Raw genomic sequence first — 19652 nt, forward strand, 5'->3', positions numbered from 1 at the left:
GGGTATTACAATTTAATCCTCTTCTGTAGCTATTTTTGAACATCACATCATTTATGGCCAAAACACTTGATTTGAATTAGAATAATAACCGTTTGAAGACAAATAGAACTTCAGAATTAACAGTTTTGAGGCAAAGTGGACCTCCAAAGAATTTGATGGTTTTTGTAGTACCATGCAACATTCACATAATTGTGTGATCAACAATAGCGTTGCTGTATATTGTCAATAAATTCACATAACAGAAAACGAGAATTTATAACCAACACCAAGAAAATGCAATTTGCAGTCTTTTTTTTTTCCAAATACAACGTAGTTGCAACATAGATTTCGTAACACCCTTTGTGTCATTTACTCGTTAGAAATGCTATATATCTAATTGTGGATGCTGACAAGATTTTCCAGATTTCACGCAGTTTAGCACTCTTCTATTGATACTGAAATCATGATCATATTGATACATGATTTCACTCAAACCTACAATTACAAATCAACATGTGAATATCAGGCATCCATCCAGGGTTAGATGAGAATAAATATGGTGGATCCCTCCACCATGAACGTTCAATTGCCAAACATTTGGAGCAGCAGCAGTGTAGATCAGGTTGTCCCCTAGCTCTCAGTAATCAGTTAATAAGAATATGAGTTGTCAATGTTTTTGTCTTGGCAGGAATATACATGCAGAATGCTAATTCTGCCAGGTCAAAGAGCATACAGCGCAGGCAGCTCCAGAGCTCCAAAAGCCACTCCATATGAACATCACGGTTACTGCCGAAAATATAGCTCTTACTAATCCATCCAATACTGCATTTAACTCACGAAAAATCTTGAAGTGCTAAACTCAGCTCCTGAGCAGACTTGGCAATGGACCCTCCCCTTCTGAATTAACAAATGAATAAGCGAAAAGAGAAAATAAATAGAAAGAGTTGGACCAAAAGTGGGTGAAGATGCACTAACGCACCTAGTAAGAGCAGGCAGCCAATTTTTTACTTTTTCAAGCTCAACAAAGCAAAGGTTGTAGCGCTCCATCCTTAGTTATCAATAAGGAAGAAAAACTTTCAAATTAGAAAATAGCAAAGCACAGAAATATAAAAAAATATGAGATAGTACCTTTGCTCTGCCTCAATATCAACACCAACTGATGCTGGTGCAGACATTGAAGAATAAATCACTGAACCATATACTTTAACAAGTTTGAGCAGCATAATCAATGAAATGTCTTGATGCCTAAAGAATGTCCACCAAAAGCCTAATGAGAATCAGACTACACAATTACAGCAAAGACGAAAATAATCAAGCTCAAATTTGTACCTATCCAAGTTGCTCTCAAGCAACCCCCCAAGCAGTGGTAGAAGGCATGTGCAAATCTCTAATGTGATCATGTCATTTTTCTCTGTTAAAAAGCTTATTACATCAGCAAGCACCTGTATCATGCATCAGAAGGTCCACATCGTGTTAACTAGCAAGGTCGAGAACAGCATAGAAAGGACAGACTTACAGCAGGATCTGCTATCTTCTCCTAACCACATCATGTTAAAGGGTTATTTTCAAGATCAAGAATGGCACAGAAAGAAAGACTTACTGCAGGATCTGCCATCTTCTCCGTTGCATTAAGTGCACCTTTAGTGTCATGTCTTTGCCAGTACTGATAAACAACCTGTGACATTAAGAATATGTTAAATGTTTGCTTTCAGGAATACAAGTGACATGTTTTTTAATCTTTCACCAGATTTTCTAGATAAGTCTTTCCGAGTCAAATTGGTATCCTATTATATAGTAAACTGTTCGCTTTCAGCTAATTTTCAGGATAGTGAATAGAATAGGATTGCTTTGTTTACTTATATTTACCTACTTACAGGTTGTATTTTTCAGCTATTCAAATCAGGAGGTGATGATTCACCAAAATAAGCTATTTACTGATGCATCAATTCTTCTCCTACTATATTCTCTCAATTCCTCTTTGCGGATTTATCTTTGTATTTCTTGCTTCCCTCATTCTTCAGAAGGTTCATATAATGAATGACAAAGCCACACAACATGACTATTGCTATAAGACACTCTGTTTATTAGATTCCTTACCCATTCATACCATGTTTCAGACTTCGATTAGCTCCTAGTAATGTCGTGCGAGTAGTCCTCAGCTAAGAAATAAATTCTAATGCCCATCTGATATCACCTTAACTGTAGCTTTTAAACAATTAATAATGAATGATTGAAGAAAAACTAACTTCCGCTGGTGAATACAATCAGCAGAACTATGCCAAAGTAACCGAAGCATAGTGAACCAAAAGACTATTCTCTTGGGGGGAAATAAAGAAAAAAAAACGGCGAGATGAGTTGGAAGACAATCCTCCCATTAAAGATACAATGCTACTTTCAAACATCTATGGAAGATGTAATATAGCAATTAAAAACCCCAGCTAGCTATGAAGAAGCACTAGAAGACCTAAAATGTAAGAAATTTCAAATGGAGGAATTACAAAACGATGAGCACTATGAATCAAAAAGTGACACTATGAGCCTCTTTGGATTGGCTTAAAAGTTGGTTAAACCAGCTTTTAAGTTATTTTTTAACTTTTGAATGTGTTTGGCAAATTAAAAAAGTGCTTAAAATAAGTTCAAATTAACCCAAAAAAAAAAGGCAAAAGTTAAAAGTTGGTCTCCCCCTACTTTTTTTTGGGCTTAAAAGTCATTTATGTTCGACCAACAATTTTACCTTTTTGGGTGTGTTTGGTATGGAGTTTTCCCATGTTTGGTTGGCTTAAATGTTTTCCAAATCAACTCATTTTCCTCAAATTAAGGAAAACAACTCCCTTCCAAAATTAAGGAAAACATTATCCATAATTCTACTTCATCTTTTAATATTTTTTCCTTACCCTACTAATACCCCGTACCGGATCCTCCCATTCAACAAGAATTTTAAAATTCTTAAATTTTCTTATTTTTAAAATATCAAATATATTTTTTTCCCTACCACCAAAAAATTCCAAAATGGCAACAAAATTGAGTTGAGAACCAAAAGAGCAACATTTAGACGGTCTAACAAACACCGTCTAAATTAGGGAAAAAGGAGAAAGGTGTGAAGTACGATGTGCCAGGGCGCAAAAAGTACGATGCGCCTTGCAAGGCACATGGCTGCGCAGCCTTACAAGGCACAAGGCTCCTGCGCCTCTTTCCTTTCCTTTTCTTTTTAGTTAGTTTTTTTTTTTTAGTTTTTCCTTTTAATTTTTGTTTTTTATTTTGAAGTTGTTCCTAGTTATTTTGTATTTTTTTAGCAGAGTATCCGATTTTTTTAGGCAAGATTTTATTAATTCAAGTTTGAAAAATATCAAAATCTTACTATAAAATATTTTTTTTTGTTTTTCCTTTTAATTTTTGTTTTTTATTTTGAATAATTTGCTAAAATAAAAATCACATACAAAATAACTAGGAACAACTTCAAAACAAAAATTAAAATCTAAAAAAACAAAAAAAAGAAGAAAAAACTAACTAAAACAAAATATTAAAACAAGAACAAAAAAAAAAGAGAAAGGAAAGAGGTGCAGGAGCCTTACGCCCTGTAACGCTGCGCAACCGTGTGCCTTATAAGGCGCATCATACTTCGCGCCTTGCTCCTTTTTCCCTAATTTAGAAGGTGTTTGTTTTGGTTCTCAACTCAATTTTGTTGCCCTTTTGGAATTTTTGACTAATTTTCTTTCCCTTTGGCTCCGGACTCGTTTTTTATGCCACACCCACCCCACCCTCCACCCCCACCCCCGCNAATTTTGAAACGGTCATCGGGGTCTTGTCCTAGTTTGGGTGTCGGGGTCGGTCCTAGATCAATTATCGGGTTGATTTTCGGATAAAAAATTATTTTCATAAAGAGTATTTTTTAGTCTCAAGCCAAAAATAAAAGATATTTTCATTCACCAACCAACCACTAAAAAATATTGTTTAGAAAATATTTTTTACTCACCAACTAAATATGAGAAAATAAGTTAGAATCAACTTGTTTTCCAAGAAACATTTACCAGGAAAACATTTTCGTCATACCAAACACACGCTTCATCCCTAGTATTTATAATTATATAATTATTTTCCTCCTACTTTTTTATTTGCAATTTTTTCTAACATTTTTTCTTCTTCTTGCTCTCTCTTTCAACTCTTTTTTCCCTCTTTTTGTTCTTTCTTTTCTTCAATATTCTTTTTCTTGCTCTTTCTTTATTCTTTTCCTTCTAAATTAATTTCTCCATTTTTATTTTTTTTCTTTATAAATTATTTGTGGTAAAGAAGAAATATAGTCATTATTACTTGTAAATATAATTGAAGAAACATCTCAAATCTTTCATGTGCTTTATATATTTTGAAAATTAAAAATTACTTAAACATAAATTAACTTATATAATCAATATATATTGAAGTTGAATTAAAATATAAATTAATATTATTTCAATTTATTTTAGAATGTATGGGCAAATGACTATTATTTTCCCTACCAGCTCTGCACAAAAGACAACTACAACACACAGTTGAAATCCCCTCTTTAAAGGTTTTCTGTGTAAGACAAGCCTCCCTTGCTACAAGCCAAGCAAAACATAGCACCTTAAAAGAAGCCTTCACCTTCCAAATGGATCTCCATGGCCACTGATCAGTAAAGTGATTATGTCTAATCAGAGTTTTATAAGCTGAATTTACAGAATAAGCATTTACTGGTAGTTTTCCATATTAGTGAATCTTCAGTGTCTTTGAACCCTTGGAATGATTCTAAGGTCTTGAAAAGTTCAACAGCTCTTTCCACCTCCCAATTATGCAGTAGCCTTCTAAAAATAATGTTCCATCCCTGCACACCTTTTGCTGATCATGGATTAATATCTGGCAGAGTGGCAATACTAAAAACTCAAGGAAAAGTTCCCCTGAGAAGTCCATACCCAAGACAATTATTACACCAAAAAAATAAATTCTTCCATTGCCCACTCTTATGTTGATTTTTCCAGCCATGAAAAAACAAAGATATCTAATGGCTTTCCAGACTCCTATGCCATGAGGACTAACAACCACCTTTGAACACCACTGGTCATCTATTTCTTATGAATGAGAAGTCTTCATAAAAACTCAAGGAAAAGTTCCCCTGAGAAGTCCATACCCAAGACAATTATTACACCAAAAAAATAAATTCTTCCATTGCCCACTCTTATGTTGATTTTTCCAGCCATGAAAAAACAAAGATATCTAATGGCTTTCCAGACTCCTATGCCATGAGGACTAACAACCACCTTTGAACACCACTGGTCATCTATTTCTTATGAATGAGAAGTCTTCATAAAAACTCAAGGAAAAGTTCCCCTGAGAAGTCCATACCCAAGACAATTATTACACCAAAAAAATAAATTCTTCCATTGCCCACTCTTATGTTGATTTTTCCAGCCATGAAAAAACAAAGATATCTAATGGCTTTCCAGACTCCTATGCCATGAGGACTAACAACCACCTTTGAACACCACTGGTCATCTATTTCTTATGAATGAGAAGTCTTCATAAAAACTCAAGGAAAAGTTCCCCTGAGAAGTCCATACCCAAGACAATTATTACACCAAAAAAATAAATTCTTCCATTGCCCACTCTTATGTTGATTTTTCCAGCCATGAAAAAACAAAGATATCTAATGGCTTTCCAGACTCCTATGCATGAGGACTAACAACCACCTTTGAACACCATTATGAATGAGAAGTCTTCATAAGGCCTTTGTTTCAAGGTTATACCTCCGTAACCACTTCACAAATAAACTTTGGTTATGAGTTTTAAGGTTCTTGATGTCAAGGCCACTATCCTTTTTGCTTTTGATAAGACCATCCCGGTTATTAAAATTGATCTCTTTTCTTTGTTGTCTTGCCATAAGAAATTCCTCTTGATAGTGTTTATTCTTTTCCTTACCTTGCAGGTAAAGGGAAAAAAACATGACATATGTAGGAAGGGCATCCAAAACACTGTTGACTAGTATGACCCTACCACCCAAAGAGAGATATTGCCCACCTTCCATTTGGCAAGCCTCTTTTACACCTCTCAATGGCACCATTCCAGATCTCCATGTTTTTACTTTTTGCGCCTAAATTTAGGCCCACATAGACAGTAGGTAGGGATCCTACCTCACAACCCAAAACACCTGCAAGCTCTTGGATGTTGTCCACTACATTGACCGCACATGAACTGCTCTTTATGCCAATTGACTTGAAGTCTACAGACTACTTCAAAAATCATCAGAATAGTTCTCAGGTGTCATGTCCTCACCTCAGTAAGTTGCAGGTGTGCCATTTTTTGTCTAATCACCTCTCCCCACCCCAGTATTTCTTTGGCCTACCTCTACCTCTACTCAGACCCACCATGGTCAACCTCTCACACCTCCTCACTGGGGAAAAAGCATAGAGGGAACGCTGACACTTCTATGTTGACCAGGTACAATGCTACAAAGTAGAAAGACCATTCTCATTGATCAGTAATGGGGTTCTTACCTTTCCAAAGTTCAGATCAATAAAGGGATTAAGTGAAGACATACCGGTCAATCAATCAAATATGCCACAATCTCAAACTAGTTGGGGAAAGGGATTTCAGTGAGGGTCTACCGTTTCTGGAAAGAGAGTGGTTAAAACAAAGATTCAAGTAAAATAATGAAATAGACATCCAAATAAATTTGCAGTAGACATAACAATGATGTCTACATTTAGCGAAGAGTTTGTTAAAGGCCTCTTAAACTAGTTTCATCGCACGAGAAGATTTCTGAGCAGACCTGTTTGAATGTTTATCGAGCATGCTTGCAATTGAACTTGTTTCTACTTCACTATTTCTGAGAAAATTTAGATGCTCAAAACAAGGACTGTGCGTGCTGTAAGTCAATGACCGAATAACCTTATCCACTAATCCACCAAAGCTCGTTATCTATAAGGACAACTTTTTACTTCTTTCCAAATTGTAAGTCGCAAAGCAGCACAAGCAAAGACTAAAAATCATCGCACAAAGAGTAAACTTACATTCACATCACAAATAAGAGCATCTAAATAACATCATTAGGAAGTCATTTTGCATCTGTTATACTATTAGTTACCTGTAATTTGGCCAAACGAGATTGCATTGAGCCAACAAATTGGTCATGTTGTTCCATCAAGTCAGTGATGACATCCTCATCTGTAGCAGAAACTGTTACACTTCCCGCTGATGAAGGATGCCCTCTCTTTTTTCCATACAATCAAAAAAGAATGAAAGATGAGTTAAAATCTGTACTGGGATAGTGATACAGAATTATACATAACGTCACATTAATGGAGAGGAAAATAACACAAAACTTGTTATAAATCTTCACATCAACGGGTGTCTATCCTAATTGCAAATTTTAAAAGAAACTAAATCATGTACATAATGTGGAAGACTTTCAAAGAACTAGCAGTTCATTTGGGTATCTACAAATTGTGACCTTATGTATTGTTTACATAGCCATTGAAAGGCTTGTCTATCTAGAAAGTCTTGTAGTGACAACAGTGACATTTGTTTAATAAAGTGGCAGTACATTATATACTCTTCCTTGGGTCATAGATTCTGTAGGTTAAGCAGAAGAAAGGACAAACGGCAAGTTATCTTAATTCATTTGCTTGAATGATTAACAATGGGTTGATATTTTTACCATCTTTTTCTCCAAGTTATTTCTCCTTCTACTTTTCACGTGTTTTAAGCCTATATTGGAATGTTCAAAATACTCTACGATTCTTTTTTATCTTGTACTAAATTTATCAGAAAATGTACATTACTGTTTACCTGTACTGATTTTTAAAATTGTAGCATCTCACAAACTTACTATCCTCCATGTCAATTTTTATGTCATTTTTTTATTTTTAGTCTGTTTTCAAAAAGAATATCAATTTTCTATATTTAGTAAGTCTCTAGTTGCAGCATTCTTATTTTACCCTTATAAAAGGAAAATAGCATGTTTAGACCAAAAGATTTAAAGGGTACTTTCGGTACATTATACATACTTTTAGTTTAAGACAATATTCAATAGTCTCCTTTACCTTCTAAAATTTTGTGTACCTATCAAACTAAGACGCATAAAATGAAACAGAGATAGTTTAGTTTAATGCACGTTGCTAAAGAAATTAGAATACTAGTATAGTGGTACCTAATGAAGGTAAATTAATAACATTTTTTTGGCCAAATACATATAGCCCCTAAAAGTATGTACCACATGTTAGTTAGATACCTCAATTTTAGTAACAACCAGATGACACCTTCTTGTCAAGAATGTGTTCCATGGATGCACAAAGCTTATATGGGAATTTGCATGTTCCATCTCCCGGTTTGAGCGTCTATATTGACTAAAGGGAAAAGGACCTAATATACCTCTCAACTTTGCTATTAAGAGTTGATATACCCCTCGTTACAAAAGTGACTCACACATGCCCCTATCGCCATAAAATTTGCTCATATCCTTGCCATTACAAAAGTGGCTCACATATACCCCTTACATTACAAAAGTGGCTCAAATATACCCCTACTGTTACAAAAGTGATAAAATTAATTTTTATTTTTAATATTTAAAAAAATCATGTATTTGATCTTTTAAAACATAAATTATTTGACTCCTTTGATTATTATTATTGAGTTTATTATTCTTCTTTCATTTTTTCTTGCATTCTTTAGTGTAAAAGTAAGAGAAATAAAAAGAAAGAATGAATGAAAAAAAGAGAATTTAAAACTATTTTTTGCGGCTATATTGCAATTTAGTTGTTACATCTGTAAAAAAAAATTGGGGCATCTATAATAAATTTAATAAGAAAATAAGTGAAAAAGAATAAATTTGACAATCAAAATAATAAATTTCAAATTAGCTGTTAAATCAAAATAGTTAAAAAATGTGTGAGAGGATCAAATATATACCTACATGGATTATTATATTTTAATAAAAAATCAATTTTAAATTAATTTTTCACTTAGTGGAAAAGGGTAAATGAGTCATTTGTGTACCAATAGGAGTACATATGAGTTACTTTCATAACGAGAGTGTATCAGCTCTAAGTGATAAGGTTGAGGGCTATATCAGACCCTTTTCCCTTGACTAAATATCAGAAAGCTCATCTTTGCACCTTCTTTCTGCTCTCTCTACTTCTCTTCACTTCTTTTTCCAACCAAAAACTCCATAACGAAAGTTTGCCAAAACTCAGTGATCGTGAAAGAAAATAATGAAGAAATATTGCTCTATTAAATCGATCAACTTAAAGTATATGAAGAGCAGCATTATGTATTGCAGCAATGAGTCCTAATAGGATCTCTTCACTTTTCACACGGTATAGCCATTATCTACCACCTTTGGAGTCTAGTGAAGCTTCTATTGTTTACTGCTCAAAAAGCTTAATTGGAAAGTTCCCCATTGTGATCTTCATAAAAAATACTTTATATTTTTGTTAAATCTTTTAACTACTTCTGATCGACTACATTGATCCATCCTTGCTTTAAACATCTATCTTTTCAGAAACAGTGGTATTGTATGTGAAAGTTGCTAATTTCTGTTCCCTGCTAATCTATTAGAAACGTTCGTTTCAGATCTCTGACTTATCTAGTAAGGACTGAGGAGCTCTGCTTTTCTTTGTGATGAGCTAAAGCCTTGATATTTTTTTCTTTTTTTGCCGTGATAGTTTGGTTTGAATTTTAGTGTTCACGCTTTCTTTAATTTCAGTGAAGGACCAAAATTGCTTTTCTTTTGGGTACCGAAAGACCTATTCTAGGTACTATAAATGGGCTCACCTTTTTCAACCAAATATAATTACTCCACGTGTTTTCAGTAAACTTAGGGGTAGGGTCCGCATACACGCCACCGTCCCCAAACTTCACTTGAAGGACTATACCGAGTATGTTGTTGTTATTCTGCTTCTAGAAAACGTGGAAGCACATCATAATTTACAATATCAACAGGCATGAATATTATACATGAATGACACAAACAACATACAAACATACATATGTGTGTCTGTCCGAGAGAGAGAGAGCTCTCAAGTCTTAACATAGTATTAAGGGGTCGTTTGGTTTGGAATAAGTTATCCCGGATTCCTGGGTTATGTGGGATAACTTATCTCATCACTATGATATAAACGGTGGGGTAAGTTATCCGAAACATGGCAACCAAACAAGATACAAAAAATTTATCCCATCACTATGTATTTTTATCCCTCACACCAAACGACCCCGAAAAGATATGTAGAACTAAAGAAGAAATCTCAGATTAGATTAATACCGAATTGATTGGAAGCATATTTAGAGCCGGTACTGTCCCAACAACATTGCTGGGAGCAAGACACTCTTGATATTGAATCCTCTCTCTCTTCTCCCAATTTGCAACAATAGACCGTGTCCTTGCTAATTAACAAAAATGTTGCATTATGTAACTTTTATAGGAATGTGCAGACACAGACTCAAGATTAAAGTGAAAATTGTACCTCTTCTTTGACCTTCCATGGGATTAACACTCCTAACAGCATTTCCACGTGCTTCATCTGGAACAAATGCAAGGTTTAATAAATTGCATCTACTCCATGTTATCAAGAAAAGAAAAAAAAGAACAAAGAAATTTCATCTGTTAATACAACAGCAACAACAACAAAGCTTTAATCTCATCCTAGTTAGGACAACAATACAAATTCCTACATTCATTCCGCTCCACTTCAGTCCACGACTCCATTTTGATCCAATAGGTAAATGTCCAATAAATAATGACCTTCCAAAGAAATTTTACAAAAACAAGAAAGCAGTAAAGTGCAAAGAAAACCAGTGAAAATAAATAAAGAAATAAATCATAGAAGAGAAGTAACTTCTCCTTCTACTGCAATGATGGTGGAGGGGACCAAAACAGAAGGCAAACAGAGAAACTAATCCAAACACCATATTTGTTCTAGGAGATGAGTAAGCATATGCAAGAGCAATGGAAAATATCAATCAGTCTAAGACAAGACAGCCTTGACATAAAAGCATAAGGCAGAACAAACATTGTTCAGTGATAAATATACATACACACAGGTGTATAAATCAATGGAAGATGCAGGATACTATAGCTGGGGCCAAACATTCTACATGGAAGGTAAAAAGAGTTGATAAAATTTGAAGGGTGAAATGCATGTTACAAAAAAGTAAGGGCTGTCCTGTATTCAAACATAACTAGTAATATATATTTTTACTAGCAGCAATATTGTTATTCATTTATTGTACTAGTGAACGAGTCTGACTGGTATGCATTTCAAGGAAATCCTATACAAGTCCTACCACTCAAAGGTTAATAAACATCAGATGGCAACAGAAAAAAAGAAATGAGAAGGAAAACAAAACATTATCACACACAATTTTCAAGAAAAAAAAATTGAAGGTTCTAAGATCTAATATAATATGGGCACATAGCACCCAAGGGTGTGGGGCCTAGTGGCTAATGAAGGAGGGGGCCTTGAGCTCTTAGGTAGGTTCAGATCCCAACGGAGGCAAAAAATACTAAGTGGTTTCTTCCCATCTCTTAAGCTTTGGGGACAGGTTTTACCCGAAACCTGTGCTGGTGGAGGTAGCAGGTGCCCAGTGGAATTAGTTCAGGTATGTGTAAGCTGGCCCGGACATTACTGTCATATATATACACACACACATTATTGCGTTCACCAGAGTTGCTCAAGATAAATCATACTTCATAGAACAAACATAGCAGACAACAAAAGGATATAAGAAAGTAGTCACTAGATATCAGCATTTGTGAAAAGAAAATGACTAACAAATTCATACGCACAATTTTCATTTTGGTTTCTGGAAAGTAACTCAGGTGCTGAATGCATTTCAGGTTTTGTTGAAACAAAACTATTGTCATCCTTCACATTCCTCTCAGTTGCTGCAGCTCCAAGTATTGAGCATTTAACTGAAGGGAAAATGTTCTTGTCTGCTATACTGCTGAACTCAATAGCCTTAGGGACTTCAATGTCAGACTGTGACACAGCATTTGACCTCCCAAGGTCTTCCTTGAGAGTTGGAAACTTCCGTAAATCAGAGACTTTTGTCTGCAATGACTGCTGTATTGCCCTTGTTGCGATTCCTTCTTTCCTGGGTTCAGATGCTTGCTCCATTCTGTCATTATTTCTAGGCACGATAACAGGTATGATCTCTGATCTATTGATAATGGAAGAATTTGCTGTTGATTGGGCTTTAGCTGAATTCCTCTTTAAAACAGTTGTATTTGGAACTGCTGTTGTATTAATTGGAGCTGCTTTCGAGCCAACACTCAGATTTATTCTTTGAGGAGTGCCAGGTGCACTTGCAGTAGCTACATTGAGAAGATGAGAAAAGACTGTCAGAATTTTCTGGGAGCCAAACTTAGATGTAAGAAGTAAGCAAAAATGCTATCAAATGGGAAGAAAGAAATAACCTTGAGACAGGGTACCAAGCTAACATATTAACAGGAATGGAAAAGGAAAAGTAGGAAGAATAGCATACTAGTAAGAGCCCTAGAATCCCTTTGATCCAAGTTTTGTGAAACTGAAAGTCTTCCAAAAGATTTGGTCTCTTTAACAGGATCAGAATCTTGAGAAATTGAGAGTCTACCCAAATTGGCTTTACTAGCATCCTCGGCCAGATTGGATAATTTCATACTGGAATTCGATTTTACATCAGAATGACCATTCAATCGAGTAGTACTACCCATTGCATATGGTTCAAGACGCTGCATGATAAAAGCATGATACATATATATTAAACCTAACTTGAGAATCAAACAAAGAAGTATATATCCAACATGACTCCAACCCAAAGAAAAGACTTTTTACCGAAATATCCACAACCCACACTCCAACACAACTTTGATTGTAAGAGCAGCCAAGGAGTTTCCCTTCGTGAATATTAAGATCTGACAATCGAGACCATCCAACATCTACTGTATCATGACATTTAATTGGTTCCCACGAGCAAACCTACAAAGGAAAAACACATATGCGACAATTCATGGAACAACTATTTCTCAAGGAATGGCAAATAACCAACGCTACCTTCAAACTCTCATGCAAACCACAGAGAAGGGTTCTTCCATCGGGATTGAAGGTCATACAGCGCACCCCTGATGTCTAGAATTGAGATAAGCAAATAGTTAATTCTTTTACAATATCAAAACAATTCCAAGAAACATTCAGCAGCGATAGTGTATCGATAGGAGAACTGAGATCAGAAAGAGATGCAAAGACGACGAAATTACTAACCTCAGGTCCAGATGAACCTATTAGCTCAAAAGTTTCAAGGTCCCAGAATTTTACAGTTCTGTCAGCAGAACCTGGTGAAGATAAAGAACAAGAAAAATAAATGAGCAGCTGATTACTATGATGATGATGATCAGAGATAAATGCAACATCCAACTCTGAAGACCTCTTTTTATTCATTTAATCCTCCCACCACCACCATCCCACGATCCTACTTTCATGGGGTTTTCAGCATTACCATGCAAACTTCAACTAGATAGAACCTTTTAGTTTCTAGAAAGTAGAAACTTCATGCATTGCCCACATTTCCCTGTTTCCATTCCCTCTTGTCTGAACACCCATTTCAATCATGAAAAAGAAGCATCCAAGCAAAACTCAGTATGAACTAGTTACATGGAAAGATTTAAGCATCATAATCTAGTGAGTTCTTAGTCCATTTTACATGAAACTCTGCAAAACAAAAACAAAACAAAAAAAGAGAATCTCTAGTTTCCATCGTACTCCCTCTTTCTCAAAAGTTTTGCAAGATTTGACTTTCAATCGCAAGATTGGGCTATGGTTAAAGCCATTGGTAGACTACAGTTCAATATATTTTACAATCCATAATCTCTAGTTTCCATCATACTCCCTCTTTCTCAAAAATTTGCAAGATTTGACTTTCAATCCCCAGATTGGGCTTCGGTTAAAGCCATTGGTAGACTACAGTTCGATATTATTTTACAATCAACATTATTAATTAAAAATAAAAATAAACCACGTGAAAAATATTATCATGGGAGAGCTTAGAATTTTCTGAACCTTTATACATTATTTTTTTTAAAAAAAAACATTTAACTGAAGTTCAATTTTACTTCTAAAAAGTTAGCATGGGTGATTTTTGGGATGAAGGGAGTATTCTACAGATGTGATAGGTGAGGGAGGTCATTTTTTCTTAGAGCATTGAGATGAAAAACTTCATTGTTAAAAAATTAAAAGGAAGATTGAAAAAGCTTCAAATTGAAAATTATATAGAGCACTAAGAGCTGGCAGGCATAAGTAGTCAAATCTACAAGTCCATAAAAATCTGTATACACTCGTCGCTTTTCAATTTAAATATGCAGTTATCTTATGATTTATGAAATAACACAACCTACAGCATTAGGAAAGAGTTAGACTGCCAACAAGTTCCAAGTTTTACACAGGACACACCAGTGTTCAGGGAAGCGTGAAGCGGAAAAAAGCGATAAGGCCCCGTGTTAAGCAATGAAGCGCTTGCTTTCCTAAACACTGGGACACACAGCATGCATTAAAGATCTCATTGAATACAATTAAAGTTACTGGAGCCAGCACAACAATATAAGACCGGCTTTCTGAATAGCAGATTGACCCTTGAGAGAAAAGAGACAATGTTACACTGTGTCACAGCTTTTAATCACACCTGTTGCAAGTAGAAACTCATGGGGGTGAAAGTCTATGCACTGAATCTGCCCTTCATGACATTTGAAATCGTGTAAAAGCTTTCCTGCAGTCAAATCCCAAAGCTGCCACGAAATAGAACTGGTATCAAAATATTATAATAATGAAAAAAATGCTCAAAACTTCATGCATCTACTTGATATAATGTCCACCAGTAAATACCATAGAAGAAGACTAGATGCACATGAATGGAACTACTAAAAATCATGAAACAGTTATTACTGTCATGGACATGGCTATTGGTTTTTCTTTTTCCTTATTTTCACATGGAAATGGGTAGGGGTGATTAGACAGGTCATGGTATAGTTTCGGCTAAGAAAGGACATGACATTAGGTAGGAGATTATGAAGGACACAGATTTAGGTAAAAGGTTAGCAGGTAATTGAGTGTTGTCTCACTTATCCTTCCAAACCAGTAGTCGTAGTATTACTCTTGTAGGTTCTTATCCTTCAATTTCAGCTACTATTTCTTGTTCCTTGTAATTCAGTTATCGTATTATTTTGTTGTAATTATTGTTCTTTTCCCAGTATGCTTTGTTTATTATTTTGTCTTGGTTTCTTCACTCATGTATTTTCTAGAGCCGAGGGTCTAACGGAAATAGCCTCTCTACCTCCCAAGTCCCAAGGTAAGAGTAAGGTTTGTGTACACACTACCCTCCCCAAACCCCACTTATGGGATTACACCGCAAACGTAGTTGTTGTTAACATGGAAATGGGTAAAACAAAGATTAACTAAAAATTATGTTTTATCATCCATTCACTCATTAAGTTAGCAATAGACCTATCTATTGCAATCAGGGCGGACCCACCCTTACCCAAGGAGTGTCAAGCGACACCCCTTCGCCGAAAAATTACATTGTACATAGAAGTCAAGTTTTGATTCAATAACTATATATATACAAATATTGACACCTCTTGCCACAAGTTAAAGGTTTAGTCTAGTGGTTAAGGTGCTACAAAAATTCCTTGAGGTCATGTGTTCCAGTCCTACTATCCTCATAATTATATTTTTTACTATAACTATTGACACCCCTTAATGAAAATCGATCGCAAAATAGTCTCAGTAGGATGCAGCAAGGTTTAAGTCAACAAACATAGAGTGAGTGTTTCATCAAGTAAGATAATGTTGATAATGGTTAGTAAGTTGCTTTGAATTCTTTTTTTCCTTTTTTGAAACTGATAATGTTGTATTCCCCAGCAATAAGGATATGTTGGTCACCTTCAAAAAGGAACAAAAAAGAAGTAAAGAAAAGGAAAACCTACAGAGATCCTAATAAATCTACAAGTTGTTCCACATCCTCTATACATTGTTATTTACACCAACAATTAAAAGATACAATACAATTCCACTTTACTTTGGGAATCGAACTGGATCTATCTTCAAAATATCTACTATTTTTCTCTCTCCACATAGTCGACCAAATGCAAGATGGAATTGTCCTCTACTTTGAATTTTAAGGAGTAGGCATATTCTAAAAATTCCAGCGCTTTGAAAGCGACATACACAATATAGAAGGCAGTTCAACATGGAATATTTCTTCAAGCTCTTTAATTGAATAAATTATTGAACACATGGAATATAAAAGTGTGGAATCTGACCTTCACAGTATTGTCTTCCCCACCAGATACAACCCATCGGCCATCTGGAGTGAACCTGATGGCATTGACACCTCTGCTGTGACCTTTGTATGTGTGGATACACCCTTTTCGTCTGATATCCCAAATCTTTAGGTTTGTATCAAGAGATCCAGATGCAAAAAATTCACCAAAGGGATGAAAGTCCAATGATATACAGTTGGATCGGTGTCCAGTGAGTGTGCGAACAACTGTGAAAATGTGTGAGAGGGATTACTATATTCCATTTTAAAAAAACAGAAAATGATTTAAACTCCCCAATGAAAAGTATTATAACAAGCATACTCTTGGCCTCCTCTAAATCCCAAAGCTTGATAGTACCACTTGCCGCTCCAGCAGCTACCAATACCTCTGAAGAATCAAAGCTAACTGAATCAATTCCGCTTGAATGACCTGACAAGCTCTACACAAATACATGGAGAAGACCATCTGTAAATACGAAGTACACAGCCATGAACGAAATAAAGAACCAAAAAAATGGACAACATCCAGCCAAAGGACTCGATTACGGAAAATGTCCCATTATGCCCATCCAGAAAAGAAAAGACTGAACAACTTAGGTTGTGTTTGGTATGGAGGAAAAAGTTCTCGGTGGAATATTTTCTTGGAATACAAGTGGGCTTCTTACTTATTTTCTAATGTTTGGTAGGTAGCAAAAAAATATTATCTCAAGAGTATTTATATGTTATCTAGCAAAACACTATAGGGGTGGGATGTGGTGGGGAGTGAGGGTCCGGGGATGGTGAGGGTTGGGATGGTCAAGGGGAGGGGGTGGGGGTGTTAGGTGGGCGGGTGGGTGAGAAAGAGATAATGAACTTGCAATGTCGCTTGTGTAACTTGTTTCTCCTACTTTGATCAAGGAAGCCATTTTCCTCATTTTTAAGGAACTTATTCCTAGAGAAAATATTTTTAACATGGAAAAATTGGAAAATATTTTCCACCATACCAAACACACCCTTAAACAGAGCAGATTCTGCTACAGATTCTTAAGTTAAGTCTTCTAACTCAAAAGCTTCTCCTTTTTTTCCAACTAAAAAGATTTTGATTTCAGTGCAGGTATAAAATAAAAGATGAAATGAAACAACAACAAAAGAAGATAAGAGAGAAACTAACCAAGATGGCATTGGGCTTGCCAATGGCCCAAAGGTTAACCTTGTGATCTTCTCCCCCAGTTAGAAGAACCCGGGATGACTTCCTTCCAATCTTCAAGCAGTTCACGCTTAAAGAATGAGCTACGAATTCCTCTATAACAGTATTGTCAAGGTTTTCAAAAAACTTGGTTCAAGTCCTCTACTTTTACACCCAAAAGGAAGTAACTCAAAACATCAATACCCTAATCAACTAACTATTAAGATCCACAAGAAGAAGAATACTATTCCTATTCTCTATCCACTAGATAGAAGCAAATTCCAAGGCATGTCTCCACATTTTCCAGCAAAGCAAACAACAAACTAAGAAATATCATTCTCTTACTTAGGATCAATACACATTATAGCAGCAATGCGAAACAATACATAAAGCGAAGAAACAGAAAACAGAAAAACAAAGGAAAAGGATACGTAACTTATAAGCACGCTTAGTAGTAGTCATGAAGAAAAGTCAAAATCTCTTTCGGAAATGGAAATGTCTACGGCAGAAAACCCTAGTGCACGCGAGAAATAATGGCAGGGCTGTCGTCATACTAGTGAATCTGAGAGCGATAAACGCTCAAGATCTCGATGAACCTCCTCCACATTTTCGCAACAACAATTACTACCACTAGTACAGGAAAAAGGGCTTCTCAATCACATTCCTCTACTCAAAATGCTTCGCTACAGAACCACTTCTCCCATTCGAAGCGTGCAAATGTAACAGTTGATTAATCGTTGTTAGGTTTAAACTGAGAGTTGAAAGAAACGAATTTGTTTAGCAATAATGGCTCTTCATTGCTCTACTCAATTGTAGCTCCAATACGTTCTGATAGCTTCGTCTTCTCAGCCTGAATAACGATGGCCAAATACAAAGAGAAAAAATGGCGTTTTCAAGATCCCCTTTCACCATCGCAGGGAGACAACAATAATAGTAATGTTTAATCTAATAATTTTGAAAAATGTTTAAATTTTTAAACTCAAAAAATAATTTAAAAAAATAACAACTCCAAATGTTTTTGAAGCCAGTTTAACTCACAAACTACACTTTTGAGTCATTGTAAACCTATTTGGTTAGTCATTGTAATATGACTGAATATGTATTGGATATTGTAATATTTGGTAACACATATTTAGGAAAAATTTCACAAATAATCATTATAATAAATTTAATTATATTTTAGAGCTATAATTTATATATTTATGAGTCGTATTTATAGTTTAAGATGCATCATTTATATAATTAGCAGGTGAATTTGTATAATTCGTGAATATATTTGTATATTTTCGTTATTTTTGTATAAACTCGATATAACAAATTTGTATAAAGACAACAGTTGAACTTTCAACCATTATATGAATTAGATTATACAAAATTATATTATATAAAAGTTATACAAATATTATACAATTTTTGAATTGTACAAATGTGGGATTATAAGAAAACTAAAAAATTGAGTCGCGTAATTATAGCTAAAAATAGGTCGGGATTGTTATTAAGGCAAGATGTAATTAACTATATTAATTAATTAACTAGTATATTTGCTTATCTATGTAATTTTTTCTATTTAGAATCCACTGATCCATCATAAAAAAAATTCATCTTCTTTTAAAAATAATTATTCCGGGTACATATCATTCTCTTCCGGACTTAAATAACTTCTCAAATAGATCAGATAGCAACGAATATTTAAGATTCTATTAAAATGTGTATTTAGTTATCTTTAAAAGAAATATAAATTATAGTTATCTAAAATGAAATGTGAACTAATTTTAAATCTTGTTGAGTATTCAAAAGAATGAAATATATTTTACTTACAAGTAGATTTCTCTAATTCAATTAAACATTCACATTAATTAGCTATTTTGAAAATCTAGCTTACTAGTTATAAAATAAATATTATTCTGAAGACTAGTTCGACGCATTTATTTAAACTACTGATGTTCATAATGTGTATATGATTTTTGCTCTCACTCTATTAAATTATAGTGTAGTTTAAGATAGTGTTCCACATAATATATCATACAAAATTAATCATCGATTCTACTATTTAGGAGAGTCAATTTATGGGGAAAAGATTTGAATTTATAATTACTTAAAAATCAGAAAGTTACTTTTAATTTGTTAAATAAAAGTTGAGTTTTAATGATTTCACTTAATACAAAATTATATCGGAGTTTAGATATTTTATTTTGTATTGAAAAAGTTACTTAGA

At 34.7% G+C, this 19652-nt stretch overlaps 1 protein-coding gene across 2 annotated transcripts; it reads right to left on the reverse strand.

Moving 5' to 3' along the window:
* Positions 1-142: 142 nt before the first annotated feature.
* On the reverse strand, positions 143-18389 carry LOC107011518 (katanin p80 WD40 repeat-containing subunit B1 homolog). 2 transcript variants are annotated; one of them, XM_015211051.2, is made up of 18 exons: positions 17869-18389; positions 17423-17553; positions 16595-16712; positions 16274-16500; positions 14638-14740; positions 13224-13294; positions 13017-13091; positions 12798-12941; positions 12469-12694; positions 11771-12298; positions 10449-10505; positions 10247-10368; positions 7073-7198; positions 1580-1654; positions 1309-1421; positions 1108-1224; positions 959-1027; positions 143-873 (listed from the first exon to the last, which is right to left on the reverse strand). In XM_015211051.2, the coding sequence occupies exons 1-18, from the start codon at positions 17897-17899 to the stop codon at positions 813-815; spliced, it is 2394 nt and encodes a 797-aa protein (XP_015066537.1). In that variant the 5' UTR covers positions 17900-18389; the 3' UTR covers positions 143-812. The 2 variants fall into 2 exon arrangements, with proteins under 2 accessions (XP_015066537.1, XP_015066536.1); XM_015211050.2 differs by having other exon boundaries at positions 143-876; positions 17869-18388.
* Between the last annotated feature and the right edge of the window lie 1263 nt (positions 18390-19652).

This window comes from Solanum pennellii, chromosome 2 (genome assembly GCF_001406875.1).
Source record: "Solanum pennellii chromosome 2, SPENNV200".
Lineage (NCBI taxonomy): Eukaryota > Viridiplantae > Streptophyta > Magnoliopsida > Solanales > Solanaceae > Solanum > Solanum pennellii.

Coding starts and splice junctions, on each gene's coding strand:
- LOC107011518 (XM_015211050.2), bottom strand. CDS start 17,899: ATGACTACTACTAAGCGTGCTTATAAGTTAC. Junction 13,092..13,223: donor TAGGTTCATCTGGACCTGAG/GTTAGTAATTTC, acceptor TCTCAATTCTAG/ACATCAGGGGTGCGCTGTAT. Junction 1,225..1,308: donor CTTGAGAGCAACTTGGATAG/GTACAAATTTGA, acceptor GACATTCTTTAG/GCATCAAGACATTTCATTGA.